The sequence below is a fragment of the Cataglyphis hispanica genome, chromosome 12, assembly GCF_021464435.1.
Source record: "Cataglyphis hispanica isolate Lineage 1 chromosome 12, ULB_Chis1_1.0, whole genome shotgun sequence".
Lineage (NCBI taxonomy): Eukaryota > Metazoa > Arthropoda > Insecta > Hymenoptera > Formicidae > Cataglyphis > Cataglyphis hispanica.
This window is the reverse complement of record NC_065965.1, coordinates 4,395,818-4,414,168: the sequence shown is the minus strand read 5'-3', so window position 1 is coordinate 4,414,168 and position 18,351 is coordinate 4,395,818. Positions and strand designations below refer to the sequence as shown.

Genomic DNA, 18,351 nt, shown 5'->3' with positions numbered 1-18,351 from the left:
GTTTCACGTTATAAGCAAAATATCTGTATTGCACATTCAAAGCACAGTTTATTTACTAAACATAATGTATATATATATATATATATATATATATATATATATATATATATTGCGAAAAATTTTTTTACTATAATTGTCAATAATGAGTTAATGTAGCTTGCTGTCATATAAAGCTACTGCGTCAATAATTCTAATCTGAATTCTAATCAACTATTCTTGTTTTGCATAATTTTATTGCGTTGGTTCTTGTTATGATAGAAGTTATCCAATCGAGCACGTTCAATTCATGTCATTTATCTCTATAGATATATTAGTTATATTAGTTATACAAGTTTTGTTTTCGTATTGAACCTTGGATGAATGCTGTTTTATGTATAAAAACAAGTTAACAAAATATTTTTTTGTTTCGAATCGCATGTTCTTGATTTCTAATATCTATATCTCTTTTTTTAAATGTTCACTTTTTTGCAACATACTCGATTGAAATAGAAAATAAATTAATTTTACTTAATTTAATTTTACTTAATATTTTATTAAAACGATATATTTTTATTATTACAAATGTTATTTACAGCAGATATATATATATATATATATATATATATATATATATATATATGTATATATATATAGTAGTGTATAATAATATTTGCGCAGTGACATAACATTTTGCAAAATGTTAATGTCGTATGTAAGTTTACGGACCTCCGCCAGATAAGAATATTGTCACCAGTAAGTAATTGAAAACTACAATTACTGTTATGCGGTACTGTATTGGCATGTATCACTTGGGGATTGGACATCTTAAAAAAAGGTTTTATTTTACTTTGTTTTGTATAAAATTTTGCATCCATCATACGCGTAGTTCTCTCATTCATCCATCATCGATCACCAATTGACACGTTTTTGCTAAAATTTTCTACATTATTTTTCAATATTAATATTATTAAGTTATACCTTTATAATTTCTGTATTGGATTACATTTTTCTATAAACAAGCAGTTGAATAAATTTAAATTATACTTTGAAATTCATCTGGCCACTGCTTAAGCGACGAATAAAGTTGTAAGCTTAAATAAAACCTATAAATAAAATAAGTACATTGCTATTATTTCCATATACATATAAAGAAATTTATGTTCTGAACTGATTGTAAGATATAGCACTGCAGCTTATATCTAAATTATTACTTCTATTAGGCATCGTCTTTGCGTTAATAAATTGCGACAATAAACGTACTTATATATTAATCGCTCTTTTTTGTAAACTTTAAAAATGTGAGGAAAACTCGAGATGCGTTTCAAATCGTATACATTTTTACAAGGTTTAATTAAATGCTGACAATTATATTTATTTAACTTTGATATTCTTTTAATATAAATGATGAAAAATTTGCCGATAAGATCATGTGTATATTGTTACCTACGATCAAAGAGAGAAAAATCTGCCTAATTGCGTTCTGATTGGAAATCGTAATTAAAACATATTTTTGCGAGAATTGATGAAATGGACTCGCTTTCCTTTCTTCTCTTATCGACTTCGTCGTTCAACCAATAAAAGTCTCTAAAGAATATCTCTTGATTTGCGAAAGCGACGCAAAATAGTTTTCGGCGGTCAAGAGGAATCACGTCGGTCGGTCGCTTCGTAATTGATCACTTAATTAATCAGAAAACACTTTTTTATACACTCTCTGGCACGATTTTATCATAATGGAAGGTGCTGCTGGAATAGAAGCTACCTCGTTTTGGCATGTGAGGTGTGGCTATTTCTTCCTGCAGGGGTTTGTAGACCAAACCGCAATTCTTATTGTCGACCAGACCTTGACGAAGGATCATAGGCGGCCTGAGAACGGGGCCACGTCCTCGTTTGTTCGCCAAACAACAAGCGATGCGCGCTACTAACAGGAACACGACCAAAACGAACAGGATAGTACCGGAAATAAGCCAGATTTTGAAGCCAGGCCTTAAGTTGTACCAAGAGTGATATTCCGTGGTGATCCTGAAATCCTCGTCGTATTCCTGATCTTCCAAGAGTCGTGGGTCATCGGCATGTATACCATGATCGATGTTCAGCTTGAGAAGCTCCTGTAACAAACGCGTTTGGCATTATTGCATATTATTTCGCTATTATATTATCGAGATTGGAACGTTATAATTCAATTTCAAGAGAAATTGAAGATAATTAAAGTATATAAAGGATATTTTCAACGGGCACGTTGCAACGGGCAAGAAATATTACTCGCTATTGTTTTACCTCGTCCTTATCGAGCTCGTTTGTGAGTGTGAATAGAGAATCGGAATCCTCTGGGGTGTCGAGAAAAACGTCCTTTGATTGTGTGTTTTTGCCAGGAGCTTGTCTAGGTGGTGGGCCATCATCGATTCCATCACAAGCTATCTTTGCTAAATCTGTCCATTGACTGATGCCCTTTGAATCGGCATCGTCGTCAACATCAGCAAAATCATTGACATATCTTCAAAAAGCATTACGAGGTATTAAGAGAATTCTTGTGTAATATATGATATAATCTGTGGGCAATGAATTTGAATGTTTACTAACCCAAGTGTCTCCGTTGGTGTAACACCGTGATCGGTGAGCCATTGCAGAGCTTGATTAAATTCTTCGTCACAATCTAGAGGATTGTGCGACAGATCTAGACCCGACAGTCTTGGCGTAGCTCTAAGTTCTTCCACAGTGATTCGTCGTAAAAGATTACCGCGAACCGACAGGAATCTGAAAAGGAACGAAAGCATGAAATACATTGATCGATATCGAATATCTTAATATCTTTGTATTTGTAAATGTAAAGAATTTTGCTACGGCAAAACTTGTGTTTTTATTAAGAGGAAACTTTAAATAATCCTCAAATTAAAAAACTTATAAAATGTTATATATATATAGAAGAGGAGAGTTATGAAAAAAAATTATGAAAATTATATGGAAAAAAGTTTATTTTTTGAAATCTTACCGAAGACTTTTCAATGGTACTCTAGCTTCGCTCCAAACACGTTCGAGGTTGCAACGACTCACGTCCAGTTTCACGAGTCCTGGTGTATTCAAAAATGGCGTCACTTGCAATGTAGTCAATGGATTATGCGCGAGACTCAGCTTGTTCAAACTCTCGGCACCGTGGAACATTCCAGGTTGCAGAATAGATATGATATTGTCGGAGAGATCTAATTCTCGTAGAGACGAGAGGCGTTGCAAGAGTCCTACAGGCAAATTGCTTAAACGATTCTTCGCGAGATTCAGCCGAGTTATTGCTGGCATTTCGTCAAATGTGCCCGGTTTGAGATTATCCAGGCCACAATTCGCGCATTCAAAACGGAAGACGCTGTCAAATAACGGTAATTATTAATAAAAAACGAGCTTCTTATATTTTAAAATATAACAATAGGCTGATACATTTTACCTAAATGTATCGTGTATTAAGCCGTAAGTTTTGAAAACTGGCAGAGTTTGTAAAGTGGGATTATCATTCATCAGCAGAACTTGTAATCTTGGATTGTTTTTGAAATGATGTTCCGTTAATGAGGACAGCTTGTTGTCACTGATATCAAGATGTCGCAATTGCTCGAGATCGCTGAAAGCGTGTTGATGAATCTTTTTCAGATTGTTCGATTTGATATATAACGTTTCCAATAGTGGTACATTATTCAGATCCTCTTTGGTGAGTACTTTGATCTTATTTCTCGAAACGTCAAGCGTCGTCAGCTTTGAGGCACTTATGGCCAACGTCGATAAATTATTTCCTGAAAATAATTCCTTTTATATTAATCATGTTTCTTAACAATGAAGTAACTGTCCGATCTTACTTTATTCATCAGCAATATAAGCCGATAAAATAAAAATCTACTCAATTATTTCTCTGTTAAATTCAATAACCAAGTACACACTTTGCCTTGCGCTTATTTTTTAATTTAAATTACATTGCAAAAATATGGTCATTTTTTTACCAGCGACGCGAAGAGCTTGTATTTCTTTGTCAATGAACAGATCGGACGGGAGCTCATTCAGATTATTATCCGAGAGATCCACTTCCATGAGCGAGTGCAGCGAGTCGAAAATCGCGCTATCGATTTCTCTCAATCTATTACCGCGCAGATTGAGGTAACTGAGGCTTTGCATCTTGGAAAAGGCGGTACGTTTCAGTCGCATTATCCCGTTGTTTGAGAAATCGAAATCAGTGATCGATGATGCATGCAACAGGTAGTGTTTTGTCGGCTTCGTGTGCACGTCGTGCATGTGTTTCAACATGTTACCGGAGATTGTGAGTAAACTGAGCTGCGTGTTGTTCTGAAAGGTATTCGGATGGATATCCTGAAGGCCGTTGCGCGTCAAATTCACCGCAAACAGATATGTGATGCCGTTAAATGCAGTACGATCTAGCTCGTCTATCTGCGTGTCGACGATAGCGATAGACTCCAATTGCTGGAGACCGCGAGCTCGCAGAGCATTCGGTCCCAATTGAATCGGCGGAGCGTTTTCGATTCGCAGATGCGCGATACCTGGTCCAAAAGCTTGTTCATCCACCAATTTAGTGCACCTACGAATAAAAAGGAAAAATAAAAATAATTATTGGAAAAAAGTTACATAATATTACTCTTTGGTTACATATGATTGCTATAAATACATTAGTAATCATATGTTTGACATTAATTAACGAGATTTAATCTAGAAAATTTTCTGTGAGAATTTGGCAAAAGACTATTTGCGGTTCTATTATATAGCTGAAACTAATTGCGATAATATTTTAATTTTGGGAAAATTTAGAAAAATATAAAAGAGATGAAACCGCGATGAAATAATTATAATTGCTGTTACATTCAAGTATATCGTAACGTCGTAATTTTTTAATTATCTCATTTATTATGTATTTATGCTTATATCTTCGGATAAATTGCAACAATGACGTTGAAAGAATCAAGATCCATAAAGCAAAAATGGAATATTCATTCGATTACGTGCAATTTTTCGCATTAATGTAAAGAAATATGTCATAATAATTGCTCTTTTTCTCTGAGCAGGAAATTGTTTATCAGTGAGCTCTTTATCTACTGTCATATCAAGGGATGTTGTTATTCCGTTATATAATGATCTGATTAGAGAAGCTGCGAAACATACGTGGCAGTCGTTGCGGCGGCGTATTGCCCTGCACATTTGCAATAATCGGGACACTGTGTCATGACTTCTTCGTCAATGTCGTCGAACCCGTCTCCATCGTAGTAATCCTCCTCGTCGTTTTTATTTTCCTCCTCGTCGTACATTTCGTCGATATTCCACAATTCTTCATTTTCCGCCGCAAGTTTCTCTTTCTTCGTTGTTGAGTTGCTCGGCTTAGCAGTCGTTTTGATTCGCAAATCCGTATGATCTCTTTGCGCTTCAGCCTTCAAAGTCTCTGCTACTTCTTCCTGAATCTGCATAATCATTTTTAGTTGTGATTAAAAATACAATGAGGATCAGATTGAGACTAATTGTATTCTAGAATATCATATAAAATGATTTTATTTTAATGTAAATATATTATAATATACGATCTTAATAATTCACGTAATAAAAAAATATTTGATGAAATTGAATTTTTTTCTTTAATATAAGAAGATATGAAAGACAGACCACTATAATTTGTTAGATGATTAAAAATATTATACAACGTTTTTCGTATAATTAAATACAGACCTTGGCATCAGAAACATCTTTGTTTAAAGTATGAATCTCCTGCATCAATATGTCCTTTATACTCGAGAAAGGTCTGACATAATCTAAAAATTTGCTCTGCGTTGTCGTATTCACTTCGTTCCCAGATTCGGTAGTTGTCGTATTCACTTCGTTGCGAATAAACTCCGTAGTAGGTGAAATCGAAACAATAGTTGTGCTCAAGCCATCTGTAACGGTAGTGGCCGCCAAGAAGATGGTCAGCAGCAAAGCTGCCGAGATTTCCATGTTAAAGCTTATTCTGAAAATGATCCAACTTTATTATTGGACGATATGTTACGAAGATATTTTACGATATTTTTTTAAGGATATTTTACAAACTTTTTTATACGTTTATTAATGTATATGTGTTTGTTAGGAGTTTCGATATACTATAATCTAAAATATTGATATAATGAACTTTTTGTTACATTAGAATAGTTTATCATAATTAAATAACTTTAATTACAAATTGGGTGGGAGGCCATATAGTAAATGTTTGTAATTATTATGTAATAAAGACTGTTAATGAATAATACACAGAATAGAGGAATAAATTTAATATTTTTTTATTATAATACAAATAATTATATACGATACAATTATAATAATTTTAAATAAATATTTATAAATAATTTTATAAATTTCTAATAAATAATTATAATAACTAATAAAATTATAATCTCACACAGGGCGAATTTAATATTTATTCAGAATTTTTGTGAATTTGAGAATGTTTTACTTTACAAGAATTACTAGCTTATCCGTTGTGTTTTCTATAAATAATTAAATACTTTTCTTTAGTATATAGTTCCTAAAATCTATGGTCCACAAGAAATGCATCACTTTTGAGCCTTTTATATTTCGTGTAACGTGAAACTTTTTCTCACTCTTTCTCAAGTAACATCTGGTGGCCAGTTTGTGAAGGCAAGTGATGCTTTGTTAGACTTCTCGAAACGTTACTGAATGATAGACGGTAAAATGAACAATGTACATAAATTAAAAAATATATATATATATATATATTTAATATATATTTAAAAATTATATATATTTAATTATATATATATATATATATATATATATATATATATATATATATTTAATTATATATATTAAAAAAATTAATATTAATAATTTTTATGATTGTTTATACGCTCATAATTTATAACACTATGAATATACTTTTTATATTGTCATGTAGCATGATTAATCTATATCAAAGTTGTAAGAAATTGATTACTATACGTCAAAATATCATGTTCATACTGCAATCAAAGAGAGCAGAAACTCGCAAATAAATAAGATGATTTTTTTTTCAGAATGAAACTTCCATTCGCTACTGCAATTTCTTACATTAAATTACATACGCTGCTCTTGACACTCTTCCAAAAAAACAATAAAAAATAAAAATAAATACACAAATAGAATAATTTAATCAATTTCTACGTTATTTATCTCGAAATTTAATTGTTTTTTGTATACAACGCAGTTCTTAAACTTCGAGAGTCCACGAAATTATCAAACTGTCAAACATTCGGTTAAACAGTGGTTAAACAAAAGTTCTATCATATTCGCGAGAATATACCTTTATTCCTATTCAAGGGAGGCCGTGTTACGCGAGCTCGAGGAACAATATAAACTGCGCTCTGTTGGCGATATCAGAGATTTCAGCGGACGCGGTTGCACCCGGTACAGCGTTGTTACTGCACAACCGTTCATGCCCCACCTACGAACGCTGACGTTAGATAACCGTGACGGTTTGCAGACCGGCGCGACTTCTGGCACGTACGTGAATAGATTGGATTCGGTACGAACTTTTCGACAAAAATGAAAACGAGTGACGAATTCTTGTTTGTCGACTGCAAAATCAGAAAACATTCGAAAAATGGAAAATCAGAAATATTCCGCGCCAGTGATTATTGAATAATCCGCAATTATTATTGAACAACGTTACATACAATTATTATTATTGCACAAAATTGTTTTAATAAGTTAGATGAGATGAGGAAATATTTTACTTGGAAAATATATGTCTAATATGTGATTGGATAATGTAAATTCACATTAACAATTGTTATAAAATTCCGATGCTATATGTATGCTCATTATCTTATATTTTTATATAGTTTTAATGTTAATACGAATCATGAAATTACTGCATTTACAGCCACATTTATGGGCACTATTCTTTTTGCAGTAGAAAAAGAACATGATTATCATTTTAATTAGTATTACAATAAATATTATTTTAATTTTGATAATGTCGTTATAAATAGAATATAATATGATTTTTATTTAACTCTTGATTATTAAATAGAAGAAATTTTTTCTCCTTTTACAAGTATAATTGGTTGTAAATTTGATGAGAAGAATAATATCCTAACCGACCTCAAGGAATATCATTATTTTCAAAATTTGCTCAGTTGTTGCAAAATATTATCACATATACAATCTTAGCAAAAGCTTCAATTTTGTAAATAATGAACGATAGAAGAAAAGAAAAGAGATTTGGAAACATATAACATTTTTAGTAATCTAAATTTTACTTATTTTGGAATTATTATATAGCGAGCATGTTGTACAAATATTGCACAAGTATATTCAATCGATGTATATTTTTACATCACGTACTTTTTTATCAAGAGTGTGAGTTTGCTTAGATACAAAGATCGATTTTTTGATTGATAGCCTTTATCAGTCACGATATTCAATGTTTTCTGCTCCTGTGTTACGTTATGTTAGCCGAAAAATCTGTTCGACGAAATGTCAGCTCGCACAAGTATAAACAAAAATTCAAAAATGTCTAAAAATTTTCAAACAAGCACAGATTAGAATTGCGTAGGATGAATAAGCAGGATAAGATTTTTGCAACTTTATAACTTGCAAAGTCTCGCCTTTATGTAGCCGGGCAATTAAAAAAAAAAAAAAAAAATAATAACAATAATAATTTATGCTTCTTTCATTTAACACGCGATTCCTTTCATTAAACGCATTTGATCTTTCATTTCTACATAGCCGTGTTATTAAAATCAGTTATCATAAATATGAAATTTGATAACTTTTATTTATATAGTAAACATATGAATTTTTGGTAAAATTTTAGAATGCGTTATTTTAAAATTCATATTGTTATCGCTTGTTTAAATGTCGAACAAGCTTATATTTATTGTATCTTAATTCTCATGTTCCTTCGGTTGATCCGTCTGAGCACAGAACAAATGTGTATTAATTCCTGAAGTGGAATTTATACGAGTTGCTGTGTCGTTCTTATGCTCTTTTCTGCGTAGACAATTTCTTGGCGCGGCGAATTATTCAAATGAAAAGAATGTGCAAAGAATGGTTATATCCTACGGAAGGAGTACATTAGTATGCGGTAAAGCAACGACACAGAGTGACATGCAAATGCTCAAATCGCGGAATTATTTTTACGCGTCAGAAATACGCGGAGCTATTTTGAACAGTTTTCAATTAGAATCGCAACAAAAATGAAAAAAGCAGCTCGATAAGACAGACAATATTTACTTATCTCGGTAATTATCTCGATATTATCTCGGTAAGCGTATTTGAGTGAAAATCGCGTGACTTAGTTATTTTATTTCTCGGGAAATTTACAATACGCGTTTTAATCAACGCGCAATAATCACTTCAAGATGCTTCTCCTCTCTCGAGGACAATGGAGTTATCTTACACTGATGCCTCTCGTGTTTATCTCGCCTGGCAACTTGAACGATCGAGATGCATGCGATCTCACGAGAATTCATTGATATTTATTCACGTTACTCGGTGATTTCTTTTGAAATTGGATTGTGATCGAACAAAGAATAGATTTAAGATTCCCTTTGATCTCTGGAATGCTACTTTAAATCGCGATCACTTGAATAATGTTCACGAATTAAGAGATTCATGTTCGTGCTTGACATCTGCGCCAATAATATTTCTTGTCCTCTCGGCTACTTTGTAACACGTTCCTTTGAGATCAAGCGAAAGAAAATATTTAGGAAACGTTTTTTTTTCCACAAAAATTCAGCATTCTTCCTTTTAGCGTCATTTGGAGCCTTTCTTTGTAGAAAGATTCTGTGAAGAAATTGCTCAAAAAAAGATGGTCCGCCGTTGTGTAAATGGCATACAAAACTCCAGAAGATCGAATGCGTAAAGTGAACAAACATACGTGTGAATGTGAGTTTAAGAGGCGGAAGCTAAGTATAGGGCCCGCGAGTTCCATCTGGAGTCTTTGTTCGATCTCTGAAAGATAACTTGGCGGCTCCTCGGCGAAGTTTGGACCAGTGTTACTTGCTCTGAGGCGAGGCAAGCGCAGGTGGTCGGATCCCTCCCTTTAAGCTCTAAATTGCCGGTGGGACCAGAAGCACGGAGTGGAAGATCAACCTGATTCGAAAGAGGCCCTCCAATAAATCTCAACATAAGCTGGCGTTTTCTTCGAGTAGCAGATTATGTAGATAACAAGAATGCATTGCGTGGAAATAACGCGCCAATAGAGAGTTAAAACAGAAAATTATGAGAAAATATTCTTGGAAGAATTTTAAGACGGAAGTTAAAAAGGATTTCGATTTAGTTAAGCAAGCAAAATACTGATTATTTTTACTAAGCTTAAAAATATTGTATAGATAAAGTCCTGTGTTTGACAAACATAACTTTTTGAAGAATTCTTGTTTCTGTCCATGAAATTTTAAAATAATTTTGCTAAAGAAATTTTTTATGTATATAAAATTTTTATATATATGTTTTATCACATTACTGATTTTACATATAACTACATCAAGAAATTTTATGTATGTAATTTTTTTATTGAAGGGGAGAATGCCGAGAAAAATGTCAAGGATGATCTATTATGTAAAGCTTTATGTTGTAGTTATGTCAAACTAGTAATGAAAAAACATATACATATATATAGTAGTTTTGCAAAAATTTTCTCATTTTTATCTGCAATTTTATTTCTGTAAAATATTTAAATCAATTATCAAATTAATTTATATTGTGTTCTCTCCATCAAGTTGTTAATGCCTTACTCAAGTATGTAGGGCGATTGGCCGATGGCAACTATACTACATTGATCAATCTTTTCTTTTTTATAACAACAATTTATAATTACGCGGCGCGGATAGTTTTAAGATTGCAACATGATTGTCATAAATCGCACAGTTTAATCCTACACGGAAATCCTACGCGGAAAAATATCGATGATAAAACTGCACGATTGCTTTTGCAGTTTGATATTTTTTGCGATTACCCGTACCATTTAGTCGCATTCCATCGAACGTACGCAAACGTGTATTGCACACTCTTATGTTTATGTACGACGCGAATACGCTTCGAGGAGGCGTATTTTGCTTTCCAAATAGGAATTGCATATACAGTCTATCATCTGACACTTCATCGTGAACGATTGTCATTCACTCAAGGGGCCAGCAAATACTCTTGTACTATTTGTCTTTTCTACATTCTTTATTAAATAATAAATAATTTCTTGTGCGATTAATTTGCATTTGTGAATTAATAAAAGTATACAAGTTTAAAAAAAATATTGTTACTAACTATCAATAATAAATTATTTTGCTACTCATTGTATAGATGCGTAGTATACATACGCATTAGTAGTTTACGTAGAAATTTTCTTTATTACTAACATTCTACATTATAAAGAATATACCGATCCCGCATTAGAAATCCTAGATTGATCTGTAAAATGTCAGCATCTATGTAGCACAAACATATGTACAGTCCGAACGGCTTGCGGAATATACGTAGTTATTGATTATTATTCGCATATGTATACATATGATTATTATTCACATATGTATACGTACACATACACACAACTTTAATCCGCGAATATATATAAATCGTAAACATATATCATCGTAAACACATATCATTTTGTTTATTAAACGCAGATGTTATAAGAGTACATTTTCATTTTTTTTTTCACGAAAACCGGATTCTATTTTTCTCTGTAATCCCGATGCTCTTGTTTCGTCGCGTAAATGTTTTGCATCGTAGATGGGACTTATTATGTATGCAATTATGCGACCGTTGCAATTATATTGGTGACGCGAATATTACAATGATGGATCGCGCGTCTGGTCTCTTTAGTTCAATGGCTGTATGCAAAATAGATATTAGATACACAATAGATCTGGCAGCACGTATGATCATATATATATATGTATATATATATATTTATATTAATTTTTTTTTAAAACCGTCATATTGTGTTGAATATATTATTGCGCAGTTATTCGGTGCTGGTTGTAAATTAGTTTGTGGCGTCAATGTTTCTTATTATTCAAGATCCTTATTTTAATGATGTAATTTAGATTTCAATTATTACATAGCAAATCTTATTATAATGCAATTGATATATTATTATTAAATAATTAACGGTAAAATATTTACGACACATTTACATTTTTATAAAAATAAGAATATGATGCGAAAATAATATTTCTTCTTGGAAATTATGGGATTGCGAGACAAATATATATTTTTGGACTTGGATCTAAATTCTTAAACTGAATTCTTAGAGTATATCTTTAATCTAGTTGTTATTATCAATTTATTTTAAAAATCCAGAGAAAGTTCCACGTGTAAATTAACTTCTAATTAAATATCTCTTATCCTCTCATATATATATAGCTATGACATTTAACTCTTAAGAACAGCTCCGCAATTTTCTTTTTATCTCGAAAGATATAGAGTTTTATCTCCTCGTGATATCGGTATATTTATCTCTCGTACTCTGTACTCGAAGAACATATTTGTTTTGTCTCCGGCTGCCTCCTTATTACCTGTTGTAATTTAGTATATAGTCAATAAACGGTATGTGTGTATGTGTGCGTTTTTGTGCATGTGTTCAAATAGCAAACAGTTGCATGTGTATATATATATCAGATTTTTCAAAATTCTGTTTTGAACTCCTTTGAACTCCTTTGAACTTCTTCCTTCTTTTTTTTCTCTTTTCTGCCTTTTTCTCTTTATCTCAACAATATAAAATTATTTTGATTGAGGGAGAGAGTAAATAGAAAAGAAAGAATAGTCGGCAAATTTTTTCATCCAAATAATTTACTTGAACAATAATTTTGCAATTTTAAAGAAAAAATATCTAAAAAAAAATTCATAATTTATAGCAAGTGGCTATAAATTTTTTGAACAAAAATTTGTGGACTATTTTTCCTGCACTTTTTTCATCTTTCTTCGCATTATTACACAGGAATTTCCTTCGAAAACATCGTATTTTAATTACTTAAGTATATTTGTCTCGTGGGCTTTAATTCCTAGAAGTTATCGATTAATGAATATCTCGTTAGTATATTTTGTACTTACTCGTATGACATGGTTTTTTTTTCATGTCAATAACCGTCAGTCTGCTGGAGGTCAATCCACGTCGTTGACCTTTTAGGTCTACGTGATTCGGCAGAAGAGAAAGAGAAATGGAAGTAATGAGTATGGATGATACGGCCATACGTATCGATATTTCGTATTCGATACAGACAGAAGATATGAGGCTGTCCGGTTGTCCGCTTATGAATGATGCGAACCAAGGACAAAAGATGTATAGATATATATATATATATATATATATATGCTCCATAGAGCGTAGATATTATTAAAAATTGCGCGGTTTTACAGAATATTTCTGATCTAATTTGTTTCTATACTTTAATTTATTTAATTAATTTAATCTATTCGTTGGTGAAAATTAAATACATTAATTTATTTTATCTATTTATCTAATTAGATACATTAATTTATTTTATCTATTTGTATCTATGATTCAAATACGCAAGAGCTCAATAACGAATGATTATAAATAATAACTCTATGAATAACGAATTAGTATGTATATTCAATACTTGATCTAGCTAATTTTCTCATAATTATAAATCTTGTTACATCTCTTGTTAAATCTTTTGTATGGACATTTGCAGTATGCATGTTGATATAATTCATGTGATAACTTAATCCTCTGCAATTATGCTTTGTTAAATTAAAAACTCTTTTATGTTTTGCTAGATATTTTCATACGATATACACTGATAAAATTCTGAAACCTGATTTGCAATTATACATGTTTCCAATTAATATACCATTGCGATAATAGGAATTTATCACGTTTTAGATTTTTTTATCATTCAATTCAATATATAGCTAAAACTCAGAGCATAAATTGTATTAAGAAAATAACGACATATGTGATTTTTAATAAATCGTTTAGATTATAGTTTCTCGTGATAAATAATTAATACAATTATTTTTTTTACTTTGATGTGATTGCGACAAAGCTGACATTGTCATTAAAAAAGTATGTAGGAACTTAATGTTTTTGAAATGTCGACATTGTCCCATCGTGCGGCCTCGTCGTAACCACATGGCATTGAGAAAATCGTTCCGATGGTTTATGTATCGTGGAAGGAAAGCACATTTGTTGCCATGTAGCCTTTTATAGTTGCATGGCACATGAATTGAACCGTGATATTTTCCGGGAGTAGCGTTCTTACAAACACTCTTTGTTAATAATATTGGAATCATTACTGAAGATACTCAAGTCTTGTTGCGTTACCATTTTCGGTCAAAGAAAAATTAAACTGAGAAAAATAAGATGGAATATTCCTGAAATATAAATTTTCTGAACTATAAAAATGTTATTGAATAATGTACAATAATTAAATGAAAAACATTATATTTTCTTCTCTACGAAATATAGAGATAATAACACAATCATATAATTTCAAATTACGCATCACATATTAATTGGACTTCGATAATTTCAGATGATGATTTTTAATAATTTTGCTATCCTTGCATGTTAATATCAGGCATTACTAACTTACTAGATTTACTAATATCAGAAACACAAAGAAAACATATTCAATAAAAAAATATATATATTTCATCGCTCGCGTGTAATTTTTCTCAGCAAACTATTTCTTGATTAGAAGATCGATTTTTGAATTTTGATTAGTACTTTTGATTGATATAGTGATTATGTTCTATCCTTTATATTATTTATATATAAACGATAATGAAAGCATTCATACAACTCGTTAAAAAATATTGCACTATATAATGATTTTTTAAATAAGATTTATTTTTTTCTCCAATTACTTTGTTCACCAGGAAAATCCTAAAACTCAATATATGATGAACGGCACGTATTAATCATAATTATCTTCTTTATCGCTTCGTATTATTCATCGCGTTGATAAAATGCTTAATTGTCGCAGTGCATTACATGGAATATTGTGTATATTTTCTGCTTGACTTAGAATAAAAAAAAACAAAATGGTAAAAAGAATAAATCAGTACATCTGTCTCTTTTATTTAATATTTATGTGTCCGGAATAAATTTCAATAAAAGCGTCATGATAAAGAGAAGATTTTACGCTTAATAGCGTAAAATCTTCTAGATAATACTATTAAAAAGTATTTTGAAATAGTAATTTTTTTTAATGCTTTTATAAATATAACATTTTTATTAAAGTAATTTTGAGATATAACAGAAAAATAATATTGACAGAAATGTGATGCATTATTAAAAACAATTTATGTAATTGTAAGATAAAATATTTTAAAAGTAAAAATTAAGTAAAAACTATAAATTTATATAAAATAAAGGCATATTCCAGAGATGCGCGTATATCTTATTTCAAATGACAACATTCAACATAGAGATGAGTAACATGATGATCTGACATATTTTGTCGCTATACAGTAACGGCTTTATTTGCACCTTGACCATCATTTGCCCGCTTTCACAACCAGACTTTACGGACGCGCAATGAATCGTGTGGTTTCTTACATGCAAAAATAGATCATCTGGGTGGACACTGACCTTGCCATTGCGTAATGGCGCGATTCGCAAAACCACATAATAATAATAGAGTCAGTCGAAATACGTCGCATTGTAGTGAACCGAACACGAAACATCGTATTTCGCTTGTGGATAAGAATTCATTTTCTTAAATCAAAAACGGAATCAAAAAGTTAAAAATCGACATTAAAAATGAAAATTGACGATATTTTGAAAAACATAATGGGAGGATTTATAGATTTGATTAAATTGATAACGCCAATAGCATGCGTGGAATAATATCGCGATAAAAAAAGTGGATAGATAATATGCATTGTGATATTTTCAGAGTAATCAGAAAGACCTTTTCCTTTTTTTAATTATTTGCTACTGTGTCTTGCTATCTTTTAAATTCTTACATGACCGACTTATCTAGTCATTTCATTGATTTTCAGTTAGATAAACTAAGATGGAGATACATTTAAACAAAAGAATTTAAATATTTATTCGAGGTAAAAGCGAATTGACTAGTACATTATTTAACTTTCATATATATCCTCTTGTATATTTAGTGTAATATAAAAAGTTTTTTCCTGGTTTGTATACATTTGTGCATGATGTACATTTTTGAAAATATATGCGGGTTATCTGTTAAATAAGAGATGTACATAAATTGTTTATTAATCATGAAATTAGAATATGTTAAATAAGATAAGTCAACATAATTCTTTTTTAACAAAGAATTTATGTTTGCAACTAAATTAACTAACTTTTTTGTATACATATTTCATTCTTGTATTTAACGATAAGATAATACAGAAAAACAAAAAAGGCTTCGATGTTTTCGAGATACTACGTTTTGTTTGCGCGAGTAATCGAAATCGCAGAGTTTGATAGCGCGACGGATTCACCGATTTTCTCGCACCGATCGTATCTTTGCTTGTGAATCTTGGAAAGTTTCGTGAAAGTCAATGAGGGAGGCCGGTCTAAAATCGAGAGTCTCACCGATCGAATTTGTGATTTCGAGATTCGCGCGTATTTGACGTCTAAAAATATACGATGAGATCACTGTGTACACGCGATTTCAAGTCAACAACCACGTTGCGTTACGAGCGTGCAAAATGTGAATTTTCATCTACCGTGCCGTCGATGCGCAAATACACCGAGTAACAAGCTCCAAGAAAATTCCTCCAATCATTCGCGACAGTTGACATCGACGTGATATCATCGCGACTGAAATTTGCATTCGATAGTCAGCAGCAGCTTCCAGGCCACATTGACGTATGGCTGAAGAATAGAATCGGAAATAAGAATGACTCGAGAAGACAATGCGTCTGAACGTCATAATTATTGTAAGCTGAAGACAAGGCGAATCAGTAAGAATTTATCTACCTAATCCGAGACATGTTGATACCATCACTAGAGTAGTATTCAAATTAATTAATAAATTGAATTCGAATTAAATAATAACTTTTGTGATATAGAAATTTTCAATTTTTTTCGACACATTGTGCTTTGATATTTGAGGAATTCCTAATATTTTTTATAAAGTCGTTCAGCATATTCTTTTGTGGATGAGGAAAATGCTAATAAGAAAACACAGGCTTTGAAATTTCTTAGAAACGTGTATCTTGTTCTCGTGACGCAAATCTATTCCATTAACAGTACTTCAAAAAATATCGACAAATATTAAAATTATCGGTTCACGTGGTATTTCGAAATGTTGGCAATTGCGAATATATACGAAAATGCAAGTCTTGCGTAATCTCGATGAGAAAAGAAGATAATTTCTCAAAAATTTGATAAGTAAAGGGACCGGGAAGTACAAACAGATATACAGCGATGAATTTGCAGTGCAAAGTCACGTGATAAGATAACGTTCCTGGGATAGAATGATCAATGTCATTCTAACTTAACGTGCTAAAAAATCCTCGGAGAAGTCGGAGCCATTTTGACAAGGCGATCGATCGCGTTGCCGATCATCGATCTCAGCGTCGTAGCTGCATCTGAAAGGACCCGCGAATCCATTCTGTACTGCGATGAGCACTCACCTGATCTGCGAGTGTTGTTGACGGTTCCGGAGAGATCGAGGGATCCACTCGTGCAGGAAAGTCCGGTTCACGTTTCGTTTATCGTTTTCACGTTTATTGCGCACGACGGAATTTCTGAACTAAAGCGCCTGTCGGAGCTGAGCGAACTATTCGAGGCGTACCTTCCTTGGGAGAGACGGAGCGTGGGGCCCCAGGGTCGGATGCGCCGATTGGTTGGGCTGATCCCCTGGACTTGTTGGTGGGTCTTAGGTAAAAATTATGCTGACAGGTGAGCACCAGTGCGCCACCTGGAAAGAGCTAAAGAATGAGCTGAAAGAGATAGAGAAAAGGAAAGAGAGAGAGAGAAAGAAAAAAGAGCGAGAGAGAAAGGGAGAGAGGTTGTTGGAGGTTGTTGCCGATCGACGCAAACCATGATTGCATCCACTGCGTAGGTGTCGATGCGACAGCAAAAGGCTGCAATCGGTTAGAAGGAAGTACGTGGATAACAGGAACGAGTGCAGATCGAGCGAATTACGCGAGAAATCAATTTTCGATTTTACGGCACATCGATAATTTTGTCGGCTGATTTTGGGGACAACGATAACATATTAGATGGACACGTGGATGAAAAGATTTATCTTTAAATTAAACTGAAAGCTATCAACAACAGATTGAGCAAAGTTATTAGTAACATAATTGCAAGCACAGAAATTAGACTATAATAATTGATAGTATATATTAATAATTTTTTAGGGTAAATGAAAATTGAGAATAAAAAAATATATATATATATAAATTGATAAATTTATTCTATTTTGAAAA

At 32.1% G+C, this 18,351-nt stretch overlaps 1 protein-coding gene across 2 annotated transcripts; it reads right to left on the bottom strand.

Moving 5' to 3' along the window:
- Positions 1-511: 511 nt before the first annotated feature.
- Positions 512-18,050, bottom strand: LOC126853635 (insulin-like growth factor-binding protein complex acid labile subunit). 2 transcript variants are annotated; one of them, XM_050599509.1, is made up of 9 exons: positions 17,551-18,050; positions 5,677-5,953; positions 5,122-5,414; positions 3,954-4,543; positions 3,410-3,749; positions 2,966-3,331; positions 2,557-2,730; positions 2,254-2,470; positions 512-2,084 (listed from the first exon to the last, which is right to left on the bottom strand). In XM_050599509.1, exons 2-9 carry the CDS (start codon positions 5,938-5,940, stop codon positions 1,680-1,682), a joined length of 2,649 nt encoding a protein of 882 aa, XP_050455466.1. In that variant the 5' UTR covers positions 5,941-5,953; positions 17,551-18,050; the 3' UTR covers positions 512-1,679. The 2 variants fall into 2 exon arrangements, with proteins under 2 accessions (XP_050455466.1, XP_050455467.1); XM_050599510.1 differs by lacking the exon at positions 17,551-18,050 and adding an exon at positions 7,280-7,412.
- Positions 18,051-18,351: the final 301 nt, after the last annotated feature.